Below are 26,910 nucleotides of genomic sequence, written 5' to 3'. Positions count from 1 at the left end.
AATTATACATATTAATCTCTACAATCTCTTCTACTCGTACAATTATTCGTGGTGTCCTCTTAATTATTTTCGTGGAGCGAAAATTTATCGCGCCGAAACTGCAAAGATTCGCATCCGGTGCACGCGCGAGGCTCCCGAGCGCCTGCGGCCGGTCCTGTAAAATATTCAGCGCTCGGATCGGAACAGCAAGTATTGTCTGGTATTGTCGGATTCGTCGGTCGCACTGTTCGTTGCTGGTCGCTGCTGGTCGCAGTCAATTCGTGCCGTGGGTACAGGGTATGGCGGACGCGAGTTTGCCGTGCTGAGACAACGCGATGCGAGCGTAAACGCGATAAGCGCCCATACGAGGATGATCGGGCAACGCGCGGTGTGCAGCGTGCACTAGGATACGCACGCTTCGCGAGTGAGCGTGTCCGGCGTGTTTCACTCGTCTTTCCTCCGTTTTCTTTACTTGCATCCGTGTGTGCGTGTGCATGTACGGTCTTTCCCCCTTCTCGCAGAAGAGGAGGATGCCGTGATAGCCGATGGCACCATCCACCACGGTGCAGCGAGTCCACCGTGGGCACCGTGCCCACTGAGTTGCACCGAGTTTCGCTGGCCCCCGGACAATAACGAGCTGCACAGATGACTTCCGTCCCGGTGTCCCGAGGCGGCCCTTCCTCGAGCGAGCGACAGACGCACTGCTTAGAATCGTCGGTCAGTCCACTTGCGATAAATGGGAGATTGAGAGGCGATAACGATCACGCACGGTACACGCGATTTAATCTCACGGATCGATCTCCAACCGCAGTTTATTTCTTAGAAGAATTCTAGTGCTCGCTCGCTCTTTTTCTCGTGATACGGAATGCGACTTTTAGAAGGATAAAATCTTAAACGTTGGCACAACTTTGCTCTCTTTTTCAAGATTATTGCTAATTATTACTGGTTATTACTAAAATATGAATATATGTTACTATATATATTTATATTTATCTGGCATAGAATGTACTGTCTTAATTATTACAGTATATATCAAAGAGTATACATATGAATAAAAGAATATTTCATTTATATATCTCTTATTATTCTAATATAATAATATTCAATGTATCTTTAATAATATGACTATTTTGCATTAATACCTTAAATTTTATGAAATTGTCACATATATTAAGTATCATGAAAAACTCGTGCTAATACTTAAATCTAAATTTATTGAAGCTTCTCAATCTCATTATCTTTTAATTTTTTGGTACAATAAATACTGAAAAATTTTTTGTGTTCTTTTTAATAATCTGTTACTTCTATTTAACAGGTAGCAGCTTGATGACTTGAACTTTGGAACTTGATGCGAGAAATAACTGCAAAATTACAAATGTGCCTTCAGTGTCTTAACAATTGAACAAGAAATCGTATCAAAATGAATAGGGCAGAGAGCGGGGATGCTGGTAAAGGATGGCACGAGTGTGCCAGCTGGTTGACCAGATGTGGTGCATTGCGAGCGGATCACAAGGCCAACTGGCCACAGGCAACTGCATTTGACTTGGCCTATACATTACGGGATGGTGTGTTGCTGTGCAATCTATTGAACATTGTGGATTCTGGATGCATAGACATGAAGGATGTGAATCAAAAGCCACAAATGGCACAGTTTCTATGCTTGCGCAACATAAAAGTGTTCTTATCGGTATGCTCGAGTGTCTTTGGCCTCTCCGACTCGGAGCTCTTTGAGCCGTTTATGCTATTCGACTTATCTAACTTCCATCGCGTTCTCTGCACACTCTCCGCCTTGTCCAATTGTCCACGACTGAGGCGAAAGGGTATACCGTAAGTAGCTTGTTGATTTCTGTATTCTTCATCACATAGAAATTTGAATTACCGTCAATTTGTTACAATTACAAAATAGATTAATAATTATAAGATAGATAAGAAATAATAAGGAAATGTATTTTATTTATTACAGTGGATTCTTTGTTGGTCATGGCAGATCACAAGAGGATATTTATAAAGATTTACAAAGTGCTGGTGCAGGGTAAGAATCTTTTGCTAACACAATAATTATATTTTGGTTACTTAGAAATATCTACAATTAATTAAATATTGAATTTTAAAATTTATATCTTTACATCTTGATCTTGTAGATAAAGGTTTGTCTCTTTTAAAATAAAATTTCTATTTTCCTTAAAAGCTGTACACGTTGTACAAATGCGTGTATGGCTTTTTAAATAATGATCAGAAGTAAAGAATAAAAGAAGTAATTATATATTGTTCAGCCTTCAAAAATAACTGCAGAAAGTTTAGTAATTTTTATATTAATTGGTTTAGCGCCACACATGGATTGGTGGCGTTTACCATAAAAACTAGGGCTGTGGACATAGATGAGTCTCGGGTTTATCAGGAATTGCTCTGCTTCTCGAGCAATTCTCAACGTAACTGGCCTTCCGTGGAGGAGGTATACGTCATTTTATGACCTAACAATCCTAAAAACATTATTCTGAAAGAATATTAGCCATCATTGTATCTTTCTTTTGCAAATGTATCTCAGGCCTCTTCATTCTATAAATAATAAACGATTCAAAGCACGAATTGAAACGTTCTTGTATACACAAACAAGATGTGCTGTGATTTAAAACCTATTGCTCAGATAATTGTGTTTTTAGCTCAAGCTTCTTTCGATTCCGCACGCGTTTTCATTTTAACGTAAAAATTATTCCAATACTTTCTTTAAATCAAATTTTTGTCTTATTTATACAATAAATTTATTATGTGAAAATCAATTACAAGTTACATTCATCTTAAGAAAAAAAAATTATTTTTATTGTGTGGTGCATGGTACGTTTATGTATATGTACGTTTTTATACATAGATGTTTTTGTGTGGAAGAGGTTCTATTTCAGGACTTTTATGAAGCATAAAGATTCTGAAATAATATTTTAAAAAATAAAAAAGAAAAAAATATATAATTGATCTATACACGCGTATATTATATATTATCAAATTACATCATCATTTGATGCATCAAAGTATATATACTGTCAACGTGATACAATGATGGCACTGTTTCGCTCTTCATGCTGAAGATACATATCGATTGCAGTTGTCATCACTGGCAGACCTTGTAACTGTGCTATATTATGATTTGATTTCGCCGAGAACTTAGCAATTCCCATCAGTATGCATGTCATAGTGCATGGCCATATTTTTTTCGTGTTTTTATAAAGCCGCGAAGATGAGGGTCGCCGCAGGAGGTTTAGGAGACGGGAGGGCGACGAAACGGGCGGCGGGGGGGATAATGAGGATCCGGTTGGCGAGGAGGACGGGTACGGAGCTTTTTGCAGCCACGCGCAAAGTGAAGAGATCTACCAGGACCTCTGTAGTCTACATTTACCGTCTCCTCCATCAGTTGCGCAGGTCATCATTTTTTTGTCCTTAATTTCTATTCAGTTGACTAACAAGTTTTTTATACTATATAACTGTATAAAGTGCATCTTTGTTTTTCTTTGGCCATTATTTAAAAAAAACTTGAGGAAGAGCTAATCAGAAACAGTCTATTAAAATACAGAAAGATTGCATGAATGTATTAAATGTTTAATCTCACTATTGAGAAGGAAAATCGAGTGAATTCTTTTTTTTTATTATTATTATTAGCGCATTTATGTACGATTAATTTTGTTATCCACCATGCGCTGCGCTTCACACCTTGCATACTATTTTGTAATTTGCACAAAAACGTTTCTCTTTATCGAGATAATTTCCGTACAACAGAGCAGTGCCATTTCTGGAGGTGAGAAAAGGGATTACGTGATCCAAGAGCTCGTGGAGACCGAGCGAAATTACACAGAGGTTCTCAGTAGCCTACTTAGACATTTTGCCCGACCTCTGTCATCGTTACTCCGACCCGAGGATTCTGCCCGCATATTCTTCGGTATCAAAGAGCTTTCGGAGATTCATGTGGGTTTCCACAGTCAACTACGCAAAGCGCGAAATGGTGCTGCGCTCGCTCAAGTTTTCCTGGAATGGCGGGAGAAGTTCCTTATTTATGGCGATTATTGCGCAAATCTAACTCTAGCACAAAATACTCTTCAGGAATGCTGCGCGCGTAACGAAATAGTCAATCAAGAAGTTATTGTAAGTTTTATAACTGCAAAATAATTAAATGATCAAGAGCAAACTAAAAACTTTATGTTTTACATTCAATCTTTTACAGAGAAAAAAAGTCAAAATTGTGCCAAATTTATTTAATACTCCGCTGTATAATATTCAAAATATGACAATCTACTATCTATCATGAAATTAAATTGTTAATTAATTTAATATTGTTTGATGTTTATGGGCATTTCTACGATCCTATTCTTTTAAGAATTTTTTGCAACAAATTTTTTAGTTTTTGAATAACAGTAAATGTATATAACTTCACCTAGGAAATTATTATTGAACACTAAGATTCGCTTCCGATCGGTTAGCTATTTTCTTAATTTAAATGTATCTAAAATCTCTAGAAAGTTCTGCCTATAAAATACACCATCAATTAAAAAGAGTAATAGATTTGAGTGGCTTTTTAACATTGATATTTATTACAGAGGTGCCAACAAGAAGCTAACAACGGTAAATTTAAGCTGCGCGATATACTGTCTGTGCCGATGCAAAGAGTACTCAAGTATCACTTGCTATTGGATAAGTTGGTAGAAGAAACTCCTCGTGAATGGATAGAAGACTGCCGTGCGTTGACAAAGGCGAGGGAAGTGATGGTCGATGTCGCTCAGTATATAAATGAAGTAAAACGCGATTCTGATACATTGGACATCATAAATGACATTCAAGCATCAATAATCGATTGGGATGTGCCTGAGGATACGCAGCTGAAGGATTTCGGCCGATTACTTCGTGACGGCGAGCTCAAGGTTTGTTCAATATCAGCTTAAAATAAATGTTTAGTTTCTAAGAAAATGCTACAACAGATTCTAAGATTAGCATCGTACGATTGAATCGTGACTAATTCAATTTTTTATAGGTGAAAGCTCATGGCGATCAACGGATAAAGGCCCGTTATGCATTCGTATTCGAACAAGTGGTATTGATTTGCAAAGCTGGCAGAGGAGACCAATACTGTTACCGAGAAACTCTACGATTAGACGATTACAGACTGGAAGACCACATAGGACGACGAACTTTGGGTAGAGATTCGCGTTGGTCCTACCAGTGGTTACTTGTACATAAGCAGGCGTACACGGCATACACTTTATACGCGAGAACAGAAGAACAAAAGCAGATATGGATGAAGGCATTACAGGACGCGATAGATAATGTTAATCCCGCAGCCTGTCGTAATACTAATCATAAATTCAAATTGACGACATTTGATGTTCCTAAGAGCTGTCAACGATGTGGAAAATTCCTTAAGGGTCGTATATTCCAGGTAAATGATTAATTTGTGAAATGTTTAACATTTGTACAAACAATCACAAACAAAAATATTTATAAGGCTCTAAGAAATAAATTTCAAAAATTCAAAGACAAGGAACTAAAAGAGTTGTACGCTAGATATTAGATAATAGCATATATTATTAATCAAATATAAAATTTTATATTTTGATTATGTTTTGATTCTCGCATTGGGTCATCTGCAGTATCACGCTACTTAATAAACTTTTATCGAAAAAAAATTACAAAAATATAAACATGAATAGTCATTTCCTAAATTTGCAATTGTATTTTTTGATCTCTCTCGGAATATCTCAGGAAATCCAAAGTACAAGTTTTTAATTGAATATTATATCATGTAGGGCTATAAGTGTGAGACATGTCGCCTTGCCGTGCACAAACAGTGCATCGCGCACTCAGGTCGCTGTATGCCTATGCCGCCGTCGCCGACACCACCACCGCCGCTACCCTGCGAACGCGCGCTCACCGTGAAACTATGGTTCGTTGGGGAGATGGGCAGAGATGCAGCTTCTAACAAACTGGAATCCCGCGAAGATGGCACCTACATGCTACGCGTTCGTCCGGCTGGACAACCTCGTCTCAAACATGAAACCAATTATGCTCTTAGTATTAAGTAAGCTTGAATAAAAAATTCTTTTATTCTAGGAAAATTCTATTGCATTTTATGTCCATTTCCATATTATATTGGAGAAAAAAATATCTAACTCATTTATATTTAATAAATTTTTACATTTTTATTAATATGTATATTATATATAATATTTAAAGTTAAACTTATAGATTCTGTTTTTCTAATTATTTCTATTTGCTAAAGCTTTTCATTAGATACTGATAAAATTATAATTACACTTTTCAGAGCGGAAGGAACAGTGAAACATATCCGAGTATTCAAGCGTGGAGTATTCAAGCGTGATGTGGATGGTGCTGATCTATACTATCTCAGCGAGTCCCGGTTCTTTAAAAGCGTCGTTGAGTTGGTCGAGTACTACGAAGGAGCGTCGCTTTCAGAGAACTTTGAAAAACTGGACCAGCGCCTATTATGGCCGTACCGGCGTGTCTTGGCCAGGGCGTTGTTTGATTTCCGTGGCTGCGAAGGCAATCAATTGAGCCTACGACGTGGTTGTCGAGTCGTGGTGCTGAGCAAGGAAGGTGATGCCAAAGGATGGTGGAAGGGTAAAATAGGTGATAAAGTAGGATTCTTTCCTAAAGAATATGTGGAGGAAGAATAGGATTATTAAAGACAAATTATTATATCGTTGCATATAATATATCGGATTTCCAAGTTTTCAATTAGATGTCTTTCAATAATTGTATATTACGTATTGTGATAAAATGATACGATTCTTTTACAAAATTGCATGCTTGTAAATATAAAATTTTAAAGTAAATTGATGATTTGTGAAATATTTCTATTAAAAAATGCGTATTTTATTTATTTTTTTTAATCATGTGACGTTTGTAATATAAATTTTACATTTAGGAAAAGACATCTTGATCTTCTAATGACATAAGGTTTATTACATCTTAAGGGACGAGGAATGTTATATAGGGTAAAATGTATAAAATAAGATTTTATAATAGAATATAATTTATATCACATTGTTATATTTTTTAATAATTTTTTTTAGCAGTTATAGAACCGACATTTTATACGCAACGACCTAATTTGTTGACTTTTTCGAAATAGCCGATAAACGCCGTGTTAATTATCTTACGGTGCAATCATGGTAATTCTATTGACGCATACCTCAATAGGGAAGTATGAGAAGATGAGTTTATTCACGAGGCATTTTTTGCGTTGTATAAACAAAACGTAAGTAAATGTATGCATAACTTGCGCGTCACATGCGCAACTCTGATGCTACTGTTCTTTTGTGTTTAATAAGATTCGAACGTGTTATACAGATCGTTGTATGCCCGGCGCTACACTTAGACAACTTAGATAAATATTTTTAGCCACTGTATAGAATTATGAAAACAATAATTTCATATACATGTATTTTTTACTGCGACGCGGCATTCCTAATTATTGTTAGGCGATGATGTCATAAAGACTAAAGTTGTTTGTTTGAAAATACATTTAGAAAATACATTTAGAAAAATATGTGTGTATACAAAAATGCCTTTTCCCCCAAAAATAGGAGCTCGATTATTTTCTTTGAAAATTAATTATTTTTCTTAAGGAAAATTAAAAGAAGAGAAAGATTATACCAAAGAATTCAAATTAACATATTTTTAATAGATGCGTAGTTATCCACTTCAACTTTAATAAAAAGTAAATTTTCGAATATGTTAACGATCTCTTTTATTTTTTATGGGCATACTGTATATATCTTGCCAGCAACTTTCTTCTTTATGATTAAACTTCAGAGTCAATTGCCAGACATTAATTGTGCACAATCCTATATGTATGTACAATTAATAAAAGGTATATCTAATTATAATTGCGAATAAATGCGTACACAAATTGTATACAGGGTGTTCGGTAATTGAAGAACAAAGAGAACAATTTCTCATTATAGAATACGATTAATCTGTGTGTATATGTATTGTATTCGCATGTTTTTGCATTGTTAAATATGTCTAAAAAAAATATCATTGGTTCTACAAGTTTAATGTTATTGATAATATTATATCTTTACATCACACACTTTTCTATTAATTATTGATGTCCCTTTTAACTGACTTTTAAAATGTACATATTTAGATAAAATGAAATGTAATTATATGTAAATTTCTTTATGATCTCTTCTAATTGTTGCTTGGAGTAACAAGTTACAAGTCCATGAAAGAAAAGCTGCCTAAAAATCTTAATCCATCATAAGCTCAATTAGTGCCAATCAAAACTCTGTCCAGTGGGTAGAATAGTAATATTTAGGTACTAACAATAAGTTCAAAAGTCCAGGAGGGAAATACACCAAATTTCATTAACAGTTTATGAAATTAGCTAGATATATTGTTATTCCAAGTAACAGAAATGATAAATTGAGAAATTTATTCAAAAAAATTGAGAAATTATTCTCTTTTTACTAGTTATATTACTGATTATCGAACAACTATATATAGATACAAAAATATATATACATAATATATATATTTATCTTTTTCATATATATTTTATTGTAAGTATGACAAATTAATTTTACTATTTTTTTAATTGTTAGACGTATTTTTCTGAGTGTGCCAATAAGAAATTCTATCAATAAAGGATCTTATCGAGATGTTATACAAATGCTTATATAATAGAGAATGTTTCGTTGATATTATTTTTATTAACAGTTCGAGCATTCTAAATTATGTCAATCTGTCTTTCTCAATAGCCTTAGACTCCACATTTTGTTTACGATATACAATAGAAGCAACTTTCTGCTCTATCCTCTTACAGCCAGCCATCGAGTACAGATTATGCGGCTCAGGGCCAAAAGTCAAGTGTGATAGCGCCTCCTCTATCATCTCCTCCTTTGGACTAAACCCTCGCTCAACGAAAGACCTTGCCAAACACTTTCTAACGTGCACCTCCTCAAGAGGCAAAAAGGGCACGTAATGATCAATTACGCTGGCCTGTATAGTGTCACTGTGATGGAAACCACCCTTCTCATTGAACGCCCCCTCTGCTACCAATTTCTCGAAATCTTGCAATCGCGCGTCCTCTCGGTTCCTGCCTCTCTCCCACATGTTTGTGAGATATTGTACTATCTGTGCGCTGCCAGTGTTCGAGAGAAATATAAAAACAGCTTTATTCTGATACATGGATTCACTGTGCTTGGTAGATTTGTGATAGCTGTTGTAGTCGAGAAAGGGAACCAGAACGTTTAGTAAATCCTCTGGCATTTTGTCCACTTCATCAAATACAAACATCGACCTATCACACTGTTGTAGAGCAATGGAGATAACTTTGTACAAATTTTCCTAGAAAAGAATTTATTTATTACTTTACTTTCTTTATTTAGAATTATAATGAATAATGAATTATAAATATTTACATGTACCTTATACTCATCTAATTTTCGTTGCAGAGGAAAATCATTACGGCCATTGAAAAAGTGAAAATACTTGCTCTGCATACCATTTTTATAAAAAGCTTTGGCTATCATCTGTACCACATAGTTCTTGCCAGTTCCTGGTGTACCATGAAAGCTCATGACCAATGCCTTGGGTGAATTATGACTTTCATAGTGGCCCCGCAATGCATTTATGATCGTTTCACGAGCAATGTCTTGCCCAAATAATTTAGCAGTAAGCATGTATTCTAATCCTTTAATTTTAATAATTATTTAACATTTCTATCTTAATATGGCATACAGAAGATACATAAAGACATTGATCTATATTCAAAACCTACTTATAAAGATATAGCTTACTTTTTTGTCATCCCATCCTTGTTTTATGTCTAATGAATGATAAAGAATGACAAAAAATATGCTGACATATTTATAAGTGTGTTTTGAATATAGGCTACTGAATTTTATAGGAACCTTACATGGTTAATAATACTATCAGTATCAATAAATACTGACAATATTGATTGTGTGTGATTAATACTGTTGGACTGATGTAGAATATTGATAGTGATCTAAATTTCTTAATTCTTGAGCATTAGTATTACTATTTAAGGATACACTGTATTGACAGTAATACTGACTGCCTGAAAAGGATGCAGGTTCCACAATCATGGATAACAATTACAAAAATAATCATAAGTTGTAAAAATATAAATGCCTGTATGTTAGATTCTGATGACTAATATTACTGATTAGTATTATTGACCATGTAGGACTCATTACAGATAAATCAGAAATGTTCTTATATTTATAAAATGGATATTGATCTTCAAAACTAAAGCTTTATAAAAAAAAAACATTACAACTGTTATTAAATTAACAAATAAAAAAATCTTTTTAATATAATTAAATTACAATATTTCTCACATAAATTGATAATAAAATAAATATCAAAGTAAGATTACATTGATGATTTAATAAAATTTCATGATCATATAATTATGATAGAATATTAGAGAAAATAAGTCCATAATAAATTTAATAAAAAAACTAAGGGTTTCTTTTTTGTTGAGAACAGAAATTCAAAATTATAGATTCACACTCACTATCTAAATCAGGATGAATGTACTCGTCCGTACAACATTCTTGGTACGCGCATTTGTACTTGTCGTACGCGTAATAACCTAAACCGCTTAAAGCACCAGCAATACCAAGCGTTATTAATTCGCATCGTACGGATGCGAGGAACGTAAAAATGAACAAAGGCACTAGAATTCGATCGACGATGTTCATGTTTGGCTACCGGGTACTTTTCCTTTTTTCTTTCCTTTGTTTACAATCTTCCTCACTACAGACCAACATCGCTCATACGACAGATTCCCGGTAGCATGTCACGTTATGTTGTATCACAAACTGGTATCGCTCAATATGGCTCAGTATCGCTTTTCTCCTTTACATTTAGCTGGATCTGTCTTGAAAAACGGAAGTGCCCACATTCGTCGATATGATGTGGAATATATCATATAATTCAACAAGTTACGAATTAAATAAAGAGATTTGGACGGAGATCGGTTTAATACTTGTTCAGTTTAATAGTTTGTTCGTTATACTCGAGATGTTACGGATGCTCATTGGTTAAGAAATGAACCAAACAATTTCCTTATGCAGCTCAGTGCTGCCAGGCGGGCCGGGTTAGAGTCCCTAGAAGTAGAGAGTCTGGACGTCTCGGGGTTCCGTGATTGGATGCACGTGATTGTGCACCTAAAATGGCAGCACCAATACGGATCCCTATTTAATCTTCTTTAGCCAATGCGATAACAGCATACAACACATTCAAGTGCACACAATGATAAACATACACACACATAAAGCTCACGTACATACATACACTGACATAGGGTGCTTTCCAACAAGAGTGCCACCAGTGATGGGATATGGAAAGATCTTTCTCGCGCACGCGCATTCAAGCAATGCTACATACCCTCATCGACGTACAGTTTTAGTGGTACTATAAGGGCCCTTATATTGGTAAAAGGAAGAAATATTAAGTAAATTGTAGAAAAAGTTTTTATTCAATTTTTTTATTTAAATAAAATGCTGCTTAAAAAATAATATGAATAAATACAAATACATAATACAAATATATTGCAACAATTTTTTTTTTTTTTTTTTACGGAGGAGGAAAAAATCTTCGCAAGGTCCCTTTAGAAGCGATAATCTTCTGATCCTCACTCCAAAAGGGACAAGACGCGGTATAAACGCGGGAAAACTCGTAAACATAGTAGTAAGCGGTCTTGTGCGCATGACAGAGCTCCCTGTAGGTACCCCATGTTGCTCCCAAATCCGTCACTGAAAATTACTATCTACGTCATCTCACGCATGCGCACAAAAATTCCCTTCTTAGTGAATATCTTTCCATATCCCATCACTGAGTGCCACAGTGTGACACAGTGTCACACACAGTTTCACAACTTAGTTTAACCGGAGTTTAAACCTTTAAACTTGGTTTACGGTAAATATTGTGTCCCACAACTGTCTTAAACCTCGGTTAACGTTGTTAAACTGCGGTTAAAGTTGAACGGCGAAATTCGGGCGTTTAAGGTAGATAACCGAGGTTTAATACTGCAGCGCCACTGCTTTCAGTAATCTTTCGAAAATTGTACTTCATGGCTGATATCTCCACGGAATTGTAAAAAGGTTATGTTGCAAGATATGGCTCTGGAATATATGTTATCGTCATCTGACGATGAAGATTTTGTGCAAATAATAAATCGACGCCCGAGAATAATTAGAAGACGACCGTCATATTTTGAAGAATTTGATGACATTGATTTTTATGCTCGATTTCGCTTAACCAAGGAATCTGTTACTGCAGTCTTAAGAGAAATCAAAGAAGAAATTTCTCATAAAACAGAACAGTAAAAATAGTTTTGTAATATTATTAAATTAGTACTTATAGATTACATACTATAATTACGATGACCATATATGTGTTTTTCCAAAGAACAATTTTTTTTTATTTCGAGTGGCTGTCTTTTAGATTTATTTATTTTTTTCAAAACTCAATTTTGTCTTTTATTCTAATCTGTTGTTCTTTATTTTATGAGAAATTTTTTTCTAATTAGTGTTCCAATGTTTAATGTACTTAATAAAGTGTAAATTTTTACAGTAACAATTGAATTTAATTGTTTAGTTCAAACTGATTTGGAAACATGTAAGAAGAAAACCTTAAAACTTTTAAATTTGTTCATTATTTTTTACCTTGGTGTATAGAACCTGTAATATCTCATTCCCTACTCTTCGGTAACAACCAATCACACTACTTGTTCTAGAAGAAAGATAAGTCTGTTGAAGTTTCTTCGCATAGATTATAGGTTTACGTAACCTAGAGTTAAAATCTGGTTGTGAAACGCGATAGAAGTTTAACCGTGGCGTTAAACTTGACGGTAGTTCAACTAAGCTCGGGTTAAACCCAAAGTTGTGAAACTGGGCCACAGCAGAGACACAGTGGCTGTGTTCCGTTTTTACTGGCAGTACTGAAAATTTATAGTTCACGTCACATATACTATACATTTTCAGTACTGGCAGTTAATATCGGAATACAGCCAGTGTAACACAGTTGTGTAGTCTAATTTAGAGTCCTATATAAAGAGAGAAGCGACATTGATGTCCGAAGCTCTGATTGGTAATCTGATTGATACTTGATTGGCTAAGCGAGCAGCCATATTGTGACCACAGCTGTTTGTAGAATGATACGAATGGTGTTTGATGACGTTAGAGCGGTCCCAAAATAGTGGTGGAGGACTCAATTGGATACTGAAAGTTGTGGTGGGGGTTCGATGTCGCTTCTCTCTTTATTTTTATAGAGATATCTCTATTTTTAGACTCTAGTCTAATTGGAACAGATAAGTTACCAAACACGGTCACTAGAGTGCGTAAAAGACTGACTTAGTAAAAAACACAGATTTGAATTGAATCAGAAATCTATCCGTAGAAAATCCAGACCCGTTAAAGAAGGAATTTTACATTATCCAACGTAGGAATAACTTCTTTACAATGCCGACAAAAGAATAAACATGCAAATTAATCTGATGAAATACGCATGAATAATGAATAATCAACGAATGCATTGTTTCTTAGGCTTACAATTCTTTAAATAAAAATAATGAATATTGATTACCATCTAAGAATTCTGGGTCTGGTACGTTATTTTCGAACACGAAACATTTTTAGTAAAAATATAAGTCCATTGTGCTAATTTAAAAATGTAGTATGTAAAGAAACGAAAAGTTCAAACTATAATTTTAATTTTGTATGTTAAGGCGACAAAACATAACTGAACATGACTAAAATGTACCAGTACCACAATTGAAAAAATAATTTATTTGCCCGATGTGTTGGCTGACACGGCCAAACTTAAGATTGAGCTGTGTTTTGCAGGTTTTGCAGGTTTTGCAGTGTCGCTCTGTGTCTCTCTGTGTCATAGTTGGAAAGCACCAATGTAGACACTGTGTTACACAGTAGGCTTGTTTTCTATTCCTGCACTAGACTGCACTGGAACGTTCCTTCTTGCTTTCGCTAACTTTAAAACATCTATCTATTTCATTTTAAGTGTACACTTATTTAGAGAGTTCAGGAACAGAAAACAAACGGAGTGTCGCCTGTGTCTCTTGTTGGAAAGCACCCATATTAATCACCGACATTTTAGGGGCAGATGTCCAGACTCTCTACTTCTAGGGACTCTAGGAATGTAGAGGCCTCCGAGCGGCGCGGTGCCTTCGCAAACCAATCCATCCGGAACAGCTTGAAAAATCGTACAAGTTTCCGTTTGCCTTTTCCAGTAAATCCGGACATTCCGGACGCAAGTCAACGCGAGTCAGCACAAGTGCACAAGTCAACTGGTAATAACAGGAAATCACTGGCGTCGACTGAGATTATTGAAAACGCTGATTATATAGTGACCGAAGTCTAATTTTCCGTCAGTAGTCGTTAGTTAATATCAGTTAATATTTGACGCATAGATCAGTGAAACCGAGTGAAAAACGCTGAGTCAACAGACCTGAATAGACGTTACTAATTGTTTAGAGAACGAAGATCACGAATTCCATCGACGAAACAGATTAAAGGAAAAATTAAAATCCCAACGAGATGGCAACTAAAAATGTTAAAAGTGACACCGCCGCCGCCTCCTCTTCAGCCAGCCAACAATTTACGCGAGATGAAGTAGCGAAACATGTTGAAACTAAGGATACATGGATCATTATTCACAACAATATCTATGATGTCACCAAATTCTTGAATGAGGTTGCTAATTTTCCCTTTTCACGAAAAAAAAGAGATTTAGATATCGATTTATCTTTGTTGAATTTGTAAAAAATTAAATCTTAGTCTTTCTTATCCAAAATATGTATGTCCAACAAATTTGCTGTTTTTATTAGAACTAATCCGATATATTAATTTTGTTTGATAGCATCCAGGTGGTGAAGAGGTGCTCCTGGAGCAAAATGGACGTGATGCTACAGACGCTTTTGAAGATATTGGACATTCTACTGATGCCAGGGAAATGATGAAGAAGTACAAAATTGGTGAACTGGTAGAAGTAAGAATCAATTTAATTTCATGTCAATCTGTTCCTTATATTTTATATTGTTTATTGATTATTTATATGAATTTTAGGAAGATAGGATGCACGGTAGTGGAAAGCCTACAGACTGGTCTAATAAAAATGAGGGGGACAATTCCAGGTGAGTTATTATTTCCATTTTTATATTATATTATTTTAAGAACTTGATGATTTTATAAACAATTCTAACATTTCAGAATAACCATATTTATCACTGTTCTAGAAAGCTATTTTTTTTTACACTATTTCAGTTTCATAAACTTTCCTAAATTTTCCATTAACATGAGTAACTCTTTTCTCTTCTCAACTTTCTTTAATTCTGATTCCATAGAGATAGTATGAATATAGAAAAATGAAGATGCTATCATAAATACTTTATCTGACGTTATCTGATTTTAATATTTTTGCGCTTATACTGTTGTTGTGTGAAAGCTGGGTATTTCATACTTTATCAATACAATATATTTTATCACTAAAGTCTTTAATTGACTTGTTTATGTAATAAGAATATATTTTCTTGCTCATAATGAATTTGATTGGACTTTACTCCTGCTTATTTCACTAATCTAATCTAAGTGTAAAAGTAAAGTACAAATACCTTAAATAATAAAATATATATTTAACAAATAACACAATAACGTAAATTAGAGATTTCATGGTTTAATTTGCACTTTTTACTTAACTTTTCATTTTGTATAATATATTAAACATAACATTACAATGATTTGTGTGTATGGTGCTTTTAATATATAGCACATACCAGTTCAAACAAATTTGCTATTAAAGGTGTGAATAGTGTGAATTTGAATAGATTTGTTTTCGAATCTGAAAGGTTCAAATTTGAATAGTTTGAGAATTTCAAATCATCTATAATTTGATTTCAAATAAATTATCTTGATTGTTTCATTTATATCTTTTGCGCAACCAATCTTGCATTAGTGCATACCATTTCTTGTGTCTGAACATCAATTTCCAAAACTGTTTTATTATTTCCAAATGTTATAGATTATTTCAAAATTTATGTACACAATAAATCTTTTTATAAATTTATTTTAATAATTTATAAATTTTTTCATGATTTTCTAAACTGTAAAACAAAATTAAAAATTGTTTCATTATATTTTCCTAATGAAATGCCCTAAAGTACAGTCACTTTAATAGTAACATTATAATTTGTATATTTTCAATACTAATTTATCAATATAGTACTCTCATACGTATTGTCTAATATCTATTAAAAATGTTTGCTTAGCACATTATTTTTTGTAATTACTGTTTAAAATTCTTGCAATTAATTTTCTTGTTTATGAAAAAGAATCTGTCTTATTGAAAATACATTTAAATTAATATGTAATATAAATTTGGGAAAATTTGATAAAATTCAATTCATATTTGAATCAAAAAAATTTCATTCGATTCAGTATGAAAAATTCAGATTTAATTCAATTCAATTTCGAATGTGCTATCAAAGATTCAATTTAACCTCGCAAATGTTCAATTTGCATACCTTTATTATTTAAAAATTCTATACTTGAAGAGTAGTTGTAATAGCGCTAATATTTTATTTATAATATTAATATTCAGATTACGTTAGAAAATCTAGTTTTATATTTGAAGAAACTTTATTTGTGAATAAGACAGCACTTACAAGACTTGTAAGTGCAATTTTCTAAACCTATAGCTATTTTATACAAATAATTTAATGGTACGCTTACTTTCTTCTTATTTCAATAAGTTTTTTTTTTCAAACTTATCGAAACTCGCTAAGCTTATATTATTAATTATAAATAAAATACACCAGTTTGATAATTTGAACATTTGCATGAATAAAATCAAATGTGAACGTGTTCATACTATCCACTTCATGAAAGCAGACAGAAAGTTCTTTTTTTTTAAGAATTATTATATGTAAACAGCCGATGCTGCAACGTGATGTGATGATTGAAAATTGCAGTTCTTGGTGGTCCTGGTTGATTCCAATCGCTGTTGGGCTGCTCGCGACCATCGTCTATCGCACCTTTATCAGCGCACATTGAAACATTCCTTTTTTTCATGTTATTTACTTGTTAATACATATATATATATACATATGTATTGATAAACAATTGTTATATATTTTTTCCGAATGTATGTCGCGCACTGTTGTTTGCTATAAACCAAATAACGTATTTTCTGGCCTAGGGTCTGAAAAGCGAGAGTGAGATAGAGATGAAACGTTGGAGGATGTATTATACAATATAATACAAATAACGCGCATTTATATATTTATGTGTATGCTGTTATACACGATATATATATGCATATGTACATGTAGCGTTCATATACGACGTCATTTTCCAAATTAACGAAATAAACTAATTTAATTCCTTAGAAAGAAGGACTCCCCCGGAACAAAGGAGTAAACCCTGTCCTTAAATCCTTAAACGAAAAAAAGATGACTTCAAGAGGACAAAATCGAAGTAATTTTATCGTCAATCAAACTGTACAGAAGAACGATTGTGATTATTCATGTTATTTCTGTATCTTGCAGCAAATTAATCGAGAAGGTTGCGTCGACCATGACACTAATAAGCAGAAACAGAGGCTTGAAATATATATATATATATATATATTGAAAATATTATTTTATATAATAATGAATTTGTATACAATCAAATTTACTTGGTTTTTCTACCAATTTTTTATTTTACTTTATTTATCAATAAACGTATGGTGTATTTCGAAAAAACTGGTAAATAATAACGCGTGTAGCAAAGTTTGAATTAATAAAAATAATTTGGACAAAAGATAATGATGTTATACAAAATTATTAAGTATTGAATCCTAGGATTCAGTACTTAATTATCTCAACCTGGATCGACTCTGTACTTGCTAATATCAATCGATCGCGTCATTTTTAAGTAGATGGTATCAGAAAACGAAAACATAATATTAAAATTGATAAAATTGTTCTTGTTTTAATAAAAAAATATATATAAATTTGTATTAAATATATAAATTCTTAATTTACAAAATATGTATTATGTACATTTTTATATTTATAAATTAACTAATTGTAAAATTACTCAACCGTGTCATTCTTAAATAGATGTGCCATCCAGAGAAGGAAAATACATTAATATTAGAATTAATTAAATCGTTCTTTTTTTAATAAGAATATATTATGTAAATTTTTATTTAAAAAATTATATATATATATATATATATATATATATTACCTACGTTATATATTCAAAAATTGAAATTCTGTTACAAAGATGTGCAAGCGTTTATCTAAATCCAAACGCACAAGGCGAGTTCGACGAAGCGGCGTTGAAATTAAACGGCGGCGTGCAGACGTCCTGCGTATTCCCACACGCAGGAGCCGCGTGATGAGCGCGGGATAACCAATGGATGATTCGCACCATTCCGGAGTAAGGATTCACGGTGGCGTCGCTCCGTCGTCGGTATCGAGCGAATTCTCCGACGCGCGCACCGCGCCGCGCCGGTTCTCCTCGCTTCGCCCTCACGTCTCTCTACCCTCGCGTCTCTCAACTCCCTCACCAGCGGTGGCTTCGGTTGAGACCTCGCCACCGACGAACGCCCAGTAAAGCGCGAAAGCTTGGTGAGGGAGCATCGTGGAGCATCGCTTTGACAGAGGCATCGACAATTAATTAAAAAAGAGAGAGAGAGAGAGAAAGAGGAGACACATCGCGAATAAGTAAATTCAGCGGACAGAGTGTACGACGTCGTCGCCACTCGGTCGAACGAGAAACGAGAGGAGAGCCGACGAGAGATCGAGAATAGCACGCAACAGAGGGAAAGGAGCGAGCGCGCTGATAGGGTGGTAAGAGGAGACAGCAGCGGCCGGTCCCGGAAGTGGAGGACAGTGGTCGGACGGGGAGAGGAAGAGGTTGCGAGTAGACGAAGACGTGGACGAAAGACGCGAGGACAGCAGCTGCGAGAAGGCGCGAACGGCGGTGGTTACATTGAAAAGTAGCGGCGTGGTGTCATGAGAGGCGGTCTCACGGTCCGCCCTTCTTATCGGTCCCTCCAAGAGTCATGCATGTCGCGCCCCTCAAACGAGGTAAGCGCGTAATCGCCGGAGGTGCAACCTCCTTCTAAGCGGAAAACCGCCGCTAATGACAGGGATGCCGGTCGCACCGAAACCGTCGCTGTAATCCTTTTAACCGGCGGTTTAACCGGCTCTGCAATTCCGTTTTCTAATGTCCAGACGAACCATCCGGCTAATTAACAGACTGATCTTTGTACAAAAGATTTTTAAAACGGAATTGTATTAAATAAATTTTCTCCTCTTGCTCATACATGCTCGTCCACCTGAGTAAGAGTGAGAGAGTGCGATGCGATCGGACCTCCCTCGATACACACATATAAGAAATAAATTCATCAACTGATCGCGTTATGTGTGCAAATGCAACTTTGTAAAAACTGCATTTGCATGATGCGAGTGATTAATCGATGAATTAAAAAACTTGTCTTTATCTATTCATTGGGTTTATATTTATTCATAGGGTTTTTATATTGCTTTTGTTCTGAGTGAGAACTTGAGGATTTTGCGATCGCAAAGATAATTCCGTGTGAAAGTAAAATTAATCAGTAATATAAATTTCTAGAGAGATGTAGATTAGATCATTGCGCCGCAAACCTCGCGATTAACAGTCACATATCTCGCCGGTCTACACGCGAGTCTACGCCCACGTTTGTTTGTTTGTTTGTTTGTAATGGAATATATATATATACAATACTGGCGCGCTTCTCGCACATGATCATATTAATGATCGTTTAGAGGAAAACCGCTGGAACGTTAGGAGCAATAAAATTTTTAATACGATCAAGTTATCTTCGTCCGCGCGTTGCGTGTATCGTTTAAAGTATTGTTTCTAAAAAAAGAAGCAAGAAACGAATTGTGATTAATGAATTGATGAGAAATTTATGTATATTAATAGAAATTTTTTGATACTATTTAAACAAAACGTTACGTTAATTGCCAATTGTTTATAATATTTTTTAATTTTGCTTGAAACTTTATAGTTTACCTTGTGCCTGAATTTTGGGGAAATACGATTGAACTACGATACTAACTTATTAATCGAATAACGCGCTTTTCGCACATTTTTGTTAGAAATTTTTTAATATCTCCGTTGATATAAGTTTATCTTAATAATATATATAATATATAAATAAAATGATTAGTTATATACGAATTTTCGATCGACAATTTATCGTTTGAAAACGAAAAAAGCACAAAATTAGCCCGCGTTCACGCGCACTCTTTTTTTCAGCGGAAAAAAGCTTCCATTAGGAAAATTCGTTTAAAAAAAACAAGTTCTACAAGAAAGAAAAATTAAAGCCTCGCGCGTCGGCAAAAATGAGATAATAAATAAATCAAATAAAACGAGCAAGTGTTGTCCGTCGTATTTAGAACCCGATAACAATCGCGCGGCTGAGTTCTCTTCCTTTAGCTAAAAATAGAGCTGGAAAACGAAAATACCCTTACAAGAATATTCTATTAGGTTCAAAATATCTTGAGAATCTTGTTATCGTAATGAAAAACAATTTCACGTCGAATTGTGTATGTATACAGAACATACTGCGCGCCATACGTATTCGACATACTAGATTAGACATAGACGTCATTCTGCGAATATAATCTAGCTTATTAGCAGTGGAAAGGGAAAGGAAAGGGCGACAGAAGTGCACGGGGTAATTATATAGAAGGAAAAATAGTGAATGTTAATAAAGTAGCCCTATCATTTGAGAGTATCTATATTCTCTCACTATAGTTTATTTCGAGAGAGAGAGAGAGAGAGAGAGAGAGCACGCAGAGTAAACAATTGCTCTCAACGCTGCTGACGTTGATATCGAGTATCGATGACGTTTTACGGCTACAGCTAACATTAAAAGATATTAGACGTACTCTTATTAATTATGAAACATGAGGAGTAGTTGAAGGCCAGCGAGACACGTGGACGTTACGAAGACGGTTTCTTTCGAGGTGTAATCGATGAAAGGCGATAGCATAAACGGATAGCATGCTCTTGTAAAAATGAAAAGTATAATTTTAATATCGTTGTCCTGTGAAACATGTATTTAAATTTTTCATTTTAGAAAGAGATTTATGATTTAATGTTTTCCTCGCGTGAAAAGATCGTTGAGGGCTCTGATAGAAACTATTACGAATTCATGATAGCAATAGGAATTCAGTGAGAACCTAATGTCCACTTCCACCGATGTAAATTAACTTTGATCTCGGTTTAACTTACCCTTTATCTTGTTCTAATTCTTAGAACTAGAAAAAGATTAAAAGTTAATTAAACCGAGATCAAAGTTATTCTGCATTGATGGAAACGGTCGTGAGTCTTTCCTTTTATGCCTTTAACCACTTGGCAGGGTAATAAATAATTTCGGAACACCCGGTGTGCCCGCAATTGAAGGCAACGAATATCTCGCGTCACGAAAACGAATATCTCGCGTCACGAATGTACTCGGATGAGTTAACAAGCTACGAAAAACCTGTTGGTCGCGTCTCCTCGTGGTTGAGCGTAGCAGTGTGCCAAGATATGTCCAGTGGTTACTCTCTCGATCGCTCAAATCCCGAGATGTTTGCTAATTATAAACATCTCGCCATCGAGCCTAGCTCGTATTCCCATTGTCAATGAAAAACGAGTTCTGCTAGGTGTGATTCTCGGTGAATTCGCAACCGTCGATCATTTTTAGGTGCGACTACGTGAAACTGCATGTTGCATAATCCTGCGTTTAAATTTCGAACTTATACCTAGCGGAGGACACAGTCATCACAATAATTGCAACAACTTGAATTATTAATGATAACGACAGTTAATAATAGCAAAAGATAATTAAAACTGAAGCGGGCTTATTACTTATATTAATAAAAAAAATAGTTTTTTATTATAGTTTGTTCAATGAATTAATGGAATTTTGTTGTTTTAATATAATCACTGAATTTATATAAATACATTTTTTCTTTAATTAATATTACATGATAAAGCTATATTTGCTATTAATATCGTTCCCATTTCAAACATTTTATTCGATAAATTATTAATGAAAAAGTTTAAAAGTTGTAATGTAAATATAAATGATGTGTGTATCATACGCAATTAAACAGTAATTCTTTTCAAATATTGGATAGGAGTTGATTGCATCTCAAAATACATTTTACGAGCGACTGTCCGAGAGGCATTTCTCGTGCGACCGTCAGTACTCTGACTCTTTTGCGACATCGTCTCACGATGATAAATGATTCGATGTCACTCGAATGTCATACTCTGCGATTTGTTGAAAGTGACGTGAGATTTTAGATGATTGCAGTATCGGTTATTAATATATTTACAAAAAACAGAAACGATAAACTTTGAATAAAAATTAATAATAAATATCTTATAAAGTTTTGTACGATATAATAATTATAATGTATACACAGTAAAAATAAAATGCTAATTTAACATTTTCTGTATGTCCCAGAAAGTCTGGGAAAGTTTGGGATATTAAGTTAAAATAATTTAAAATAAGAGTTATTTTAACTTAAAATTTAGAGTGGACTTTCTGGATCATTTTATTTGTTTATTTGTATTTTATTATTATATTATAATAATATTATAATAATTATATTATAATAATATTACCGTGTAATATTAATATAATATATTAGTATAATAATAATTTATAAATCAATGACTATACCAATTATGGTTAAATACAATAGAAACAGGGCGTTATGATCAGACGGGTTGAAATCGAGCGTCGAAACGCGATCGATTCTATGATAACTCGAGATCGAGCGCGTGCATCCACTTTGAGAATACCACTGCATATAACCGATAACGATCTTTGCTTCGAATATCGACAGCTTTCTCACATTGTTGAGGCGGAATTGTTGCAAAATACTTAACGCGCGATAAAACGGAGCATCTACTTGAATAGATGACAGCCGCTAATTCGTGATTAATCGCCATCAGTGAAGCGATTGCGATGTTATCGAGTTTCATCCATTCACTAGTATGCCTGGAGGGATAGTCTTTTATGTATCCTCTAAGATAGGTTCATCGATAAAATTATAGTGTTTAATCTTGTACATCATTGATAAAATTATATTATTTAATCTTGTACACTATGATTACTTGAAATTTATAGATACTTGCACATGTGAAGCAATGACATTTCCGCGTCTTGAAATATAATTTCTTATTTGTCTTACGTCATTTTATGTATGTAAAATTCTAATCCAGATAACACATTCTATTTTTTTCTTTCTTCTTTCTCTTTCTCTCATTGACTGTCTCTCGTATGCGACGTTCTTTTTTTAATCGGTAAAAGCCAATAAAAATGACAAAGAAATTGATTTTGTTAGAGAATATCGCACGTCTATAATAAGTTTTGCAAGTTTACTTTACTTCGTTATGGCGTAAAGACTCGTTTTATCCGCGTGACCTCTTACACACCAAGAATAGATTTGCGATGTCACAATGTTCTCCTTTTCCTACGTCAAAACAAAGTACTTTCCCGGTAACGTTAATGTACTTTCCCACCTATATCTCGTAACTTTCGTCACGGGAACGTTCCAATCTCGATTAACGCGAATATTGCTCAACCGCTGGCGAACGACTCACAAGTTTTATCAACGCTGACAATATTCGATCTCGTTTGGTCTAAAAGGTAAAACGCTAAGAAAATCTCATTTGACACTAAAATTTAGTCCGAAATTATTTTACATTTTAAAAAGAAAATTATGCGACGCCTCTTTTTACTATACTAGACGACATTTTACTTCAATGAATAAGATCAAAAAGTAGAGTAAATTTTTTAAACCCTATTGCAACATTAACATCATAATATCTGTCTCATCTGTCAATTTTAATATTGTTTCTTGAATGAAATAGATTAATTTTGTTACCTGTTAGAAATAAGTAAAATATGTAACTTTTTTTTCATTTTATTAAAATATGTTAAATAATGCTTATATAAAAAATATTGACATAAGTAAAATTTTCTTAAAAATACTCAAATTTATTGCTTAAAGATTAATAAGTTTTTTCAATGATAATTTTTAAAATTAACGTATAGAAGGCAATTCGCTATAATTTCAACGAAATGAATGATCTAGTATAAAAAAAAAATATATATACATATAAATTCAAATTTATATATTTTATACATACACACACATGTTATATTATCCATCGTTACAATTGTTTAACACCTTGCTTTTTAGCACCTTGTATAAAAAGCAGTTTTGCCTCCGACTGTACTCATTATGAGCAAAAGCCTTGCTTAGATCTTTTCTCCCAACGAGAGGTATAGAATGCTGTCGACTATCGTGCGTTACTTCAGCGTTCATTGATGAAAAGCGGCTCGTGCATGAGTTTGCGTGCACGGAATGAATTGGCTTAAACGGAACGTCGCGGCTTCTCTCGTTGCTGTTTCCTCTTTCTCTTTTTCTCTCTCATCTCTTATCGACTCGAGTTCGTTGAAAAGTCTATTTCTTGTGTCCATCTATTTATGGCCACTTTAGCACGCTGTATGTTCATTTTGAATCGTTAAAAATAAGCTCGTGATTGAGCTTATTTATAAAGCAAGATGTGACATATTGCTGAATTAAATTTTAAAAAGAATACGAAAATAAATTTATAGAAAAAAGATATTTGTATAAAGAGAGAGAGAGAGAGAGAGAATATACTTTACATACACACGATATACATAGAGTGTGTGAATCTATATATTATACATACATATCTTTTTTAAGATTTTATTTTTTAATTATTTATTTTATTATTAATGTTTTATCTTGAATTTTATGAAAGATACCTTTTTATGAAAGATACTTAATATCAATATAATTATGTTTGTTTAAAAATACGTAATAAAATTACTTATCTTTTAAAATTAGTTAATATAAAATAATATAAATATTAACTTCTCCTTTCTCGTAATAATTATCAGGAACTTTCAATATTTTGTTAGTTTGCTTAATATACATATATGTTGTATGTATATATACATATATACATATATATATATATATGTGTGTATGTGTGTGTATATATATCATATATATCATATATATATAACGTCAGAGAAGTCATTGAGCTGCATCGTCGCGACACTATTTAGTACCAGGTCACGCTAATCACGTGAATTTTATTCATGTGATTTGCCAGATGAGACTCAAGCAGTTCAATTTAACGTTTAACTTTAAAGACACGTATCTCTGTTATTACACTAGCAAAAGAACTATTCGTATTATCTCGATAAAATATTCATAAATTGTGAAACACAAGTTGTAAAGTATAAATTAAGTAAACTAACGAAACATTGGAAGTTCCTGGTAATTGTTGCGAGAAAGAAAAAGTTACTTTATATTAACTAATTTTAAAAGATAATTTACAAAGAAATAATTAATAAAGTAATTCTATTATGAACTTTTATACGTAATTTGTATATTAATATTATTTTTTATAGAAAGTTAATTTATGATAAAATATTGAAATAAAATATGATGTTATGAAATAAATAATTAAACTTTTCAATGTATATTTGTTATAACAATATATATTTGTTATAACCATTTGTACGCAATGATCAGTCACACGTATTATTCGGTTCGCTGCGTTAGCACATTTGTAACGTAATGTCTACATAATTTCGTAAGCAACGAAGGATCAAGCAAATCGATTTCACCTCATTCGTGCTCAATGTTACTGACACGTGAACGAAGCATAGATATTTTTGAAACGAATCGCGTTTCGGTCGGACGGAAAGCATCGCGTGCTCCAGAATTCTCTTTCTCTCTTCCCCTGGCGTTTCTCTGGTTACACGAGATGACGCAACTCCCACATAGAGCCACCTCCACATTTGATCTCGTGTTGCATAAGTCGTCCTAATAAGGGCCTAAATGACAAAGTGATTCGATTAAATGGGAGGGATTCGTAATACGTTTGGAAAGAGCTTTGACGGAGATTTTGAAATCGTAATCGAATTATCGATCCTCCACCGGCAACATAAAATTTTGACTCCGTAGAGTGCAATGAGAGACTTTGAGGGACAAAGTAAATTTTTTTATTGTTCCAAATTATATAAAAATCTGAAAAAATTCTAGTGTATTTATTAAACCTTTAATAAGTTTTTACATAAAAGTCATATTGTATTATATTTATTTTTTACAGATTTAAATTGGAATAAGAGTTTTGGGAAAACATGATATTGCTTAAATATTTATAACTTTTATATAAATGGATAAGAAAATCCTTTCAGGCTATAATATTTAAGGGCATATACTTAAAAAAAAATAATATAATGACATTAGTTTATAAAAGTTGACTTCTTTGAACTCGGAAAAATTTTTATCACTAAACAATCAAGTAATTTTCAAGAAAAAAATAAGAAAATATCATGTTTACAGCGGATTAATTAGAAAATGTTATTTATCTAAAACAAAATGAATACTTATAAACAAATAGAAGCAAAATAGAAACATTCTATATTACAGCTTTTATAATAATATGTATTATAATTGTGTGAAATAAGAGAGCGCGCATATAAGTAATATGTAGATTATTAAATTCTATTTAATGTTCTATTCTGTTTTCTTGAGTAATCAACTATAATAATTTTACTTTATAATAATTATAATTTACTTTACTACTAGCTATTGTGTAACAATAATTACCTCATATACATTTTTATATTAGTTTCAATTTAAATAAGATTTTAAAACTTCAGAACTAGAATTATACATGAATAAATGTTGAAATGTAAAAGATTATGAAAATTGATGAGCCGTCTCGCTTTTTTCTGACATTTCTTCGCTAATGGAAAATTCATTCTAAGCTTCTCACGGGACAACAC

The 26,910-nt window shown here is 33.5% G+C and overlaps 4 protein-coding genes across 8 annotated transcripts in view; 3 read left to right on the top strand and 1 right to left on the bottom strand.

Annotated features, from left to right (window-relative positions):
• Positions 1–462: 462 nt before the first annotated feature.
• On the top strand, positions 463–8,647 carry LOC105198321 (protein vav). 2 transcript variants are annotated; one of them, XM_011165004.3, is made up of 9 exons: positions 463–696; positions 1,295–1,806; positions 1,943–2,011; positions 3,201–3,390; positions 3,745–4,107; positions 4,560–4,880; positions 4,991–5,395; positions 5,763–6,034; positions 6,278–8,647. In XM_011165004.3, the coding sequence occupies exons 2-9, from the start codon at positions 1,400–1,402 to the stop codon at positions 6,648–6,650; spliced, it is 2,400 nt and encodes a 799-aa protein (XP_011163306.2). In that variant the 5' UTR covers positions 463–696; positions 1,295–1,399; the 3' UTR covers positions 6,651–8,647. The 2 variants fall into 2 exon arrangements, with proteins under 2 accessions (XP_011163306.2, XP_039311458.1); XM_039455524.1 differs by lacking the exon at positions 463–696 and adding an exon at positions 731–749 and having other exon boundaries at positions 6,278–6,650.
• Positions 8,518–11,047, bottom strand: LOC105198319 (torsin-like protein). Its single transcript, XM_011164995.3, has 3 exons — positions 10,529–11,047; positions 9,411–9,676; positions 8,518–9,330 (listed from the first exon to the last, which is right to left on the bottom strand). Exons 1-3 carry the CDS (start codon positions 10,713–10,715, stop codon positions 8,716–8,718), a joined length of 1,068 nt encoding a protein of 355 aa, XP_011163297.1. The 5' UTR covers positions 10,716–11,047; the 3' UTR covers positions 8,518–8,715.
• A 3,098-nt stretch (positions 11,048–14,145) lies between these two features.
• On the top strand, positions 14,146–17,419 carry LOC105194405 (cytochrome b5). 4 transcript variants are annotated; one of them, XM_011159296.3, is made up of 5 exons: positions 14,146–14,323; positions 14,444–14,726; positions 14,893–15,021; positions 15,099–15,166; positions 17,000–17,419. In XM_011159296.3, exons 2-5 carry the CDS (start codon positions 14,571–14,573, stop codon positions 17,079–17,081), a joined length of 435 nt encoding a protein of 144 aa, XP_011157598.1. In that variant the 5' UTR covers positions 14,146–14,323; positions 14,444–14,570; the 3' UTR covers positions 17,082–17,419. The 4 variants fall into 4 exon arrangements, with proteins under 4 accessions (XP_011157598.1, XP_039311462.1, XP_011157600.1 ...); XM_011159298.3 differs by having other exon boundaries at positions 14,183–14,323; positions 14,508–14,726; XM_011159297.3 differs by having other exon boundaries at positions 14,257–14,400; positions 14,508–14,726.
• Positions 17,420–18,318: 899 nt separating this feature from the next.
• The window catches only part of LOC105198318 (b(0,+)-type amino acid transporter 1), a 24,541-nt gene continuing 15,949 nt past the window's right edge, over positions 18,319–26,910 (top strand). Inside the window, exon 1 of the mRNA XM_011164993.3 lies at positions 18,319–19,111. Within this exon, the coding sequence (XP_011163295.1) occupies positions 19,087–19,111 (25 nt within the window). The 5' untranslated portion in view covers positions 18,319–19,086. The remainder of the gene's footprint in view (positions 19,112–26,910) is intronic.

The sequence above is a fragment of the Solenopsis invicta genome, chromosome 12 (assembly GCF_016802725.1).
Source record: "Solenopsis invicta isolate M01_SB chromosome 12, UNIL_Sinv_3.0, whole genome shotgun sequence".
Lineage (NCBI taxonomy): Eukaryota > Metazoa > Arthropoda > Insecta > Hymenoptera > Formicidae > Solenopsis > Solenopsis invicta.
This window is presented reverse-complemented; position numbering and strand designations above follow the sequence as displayed.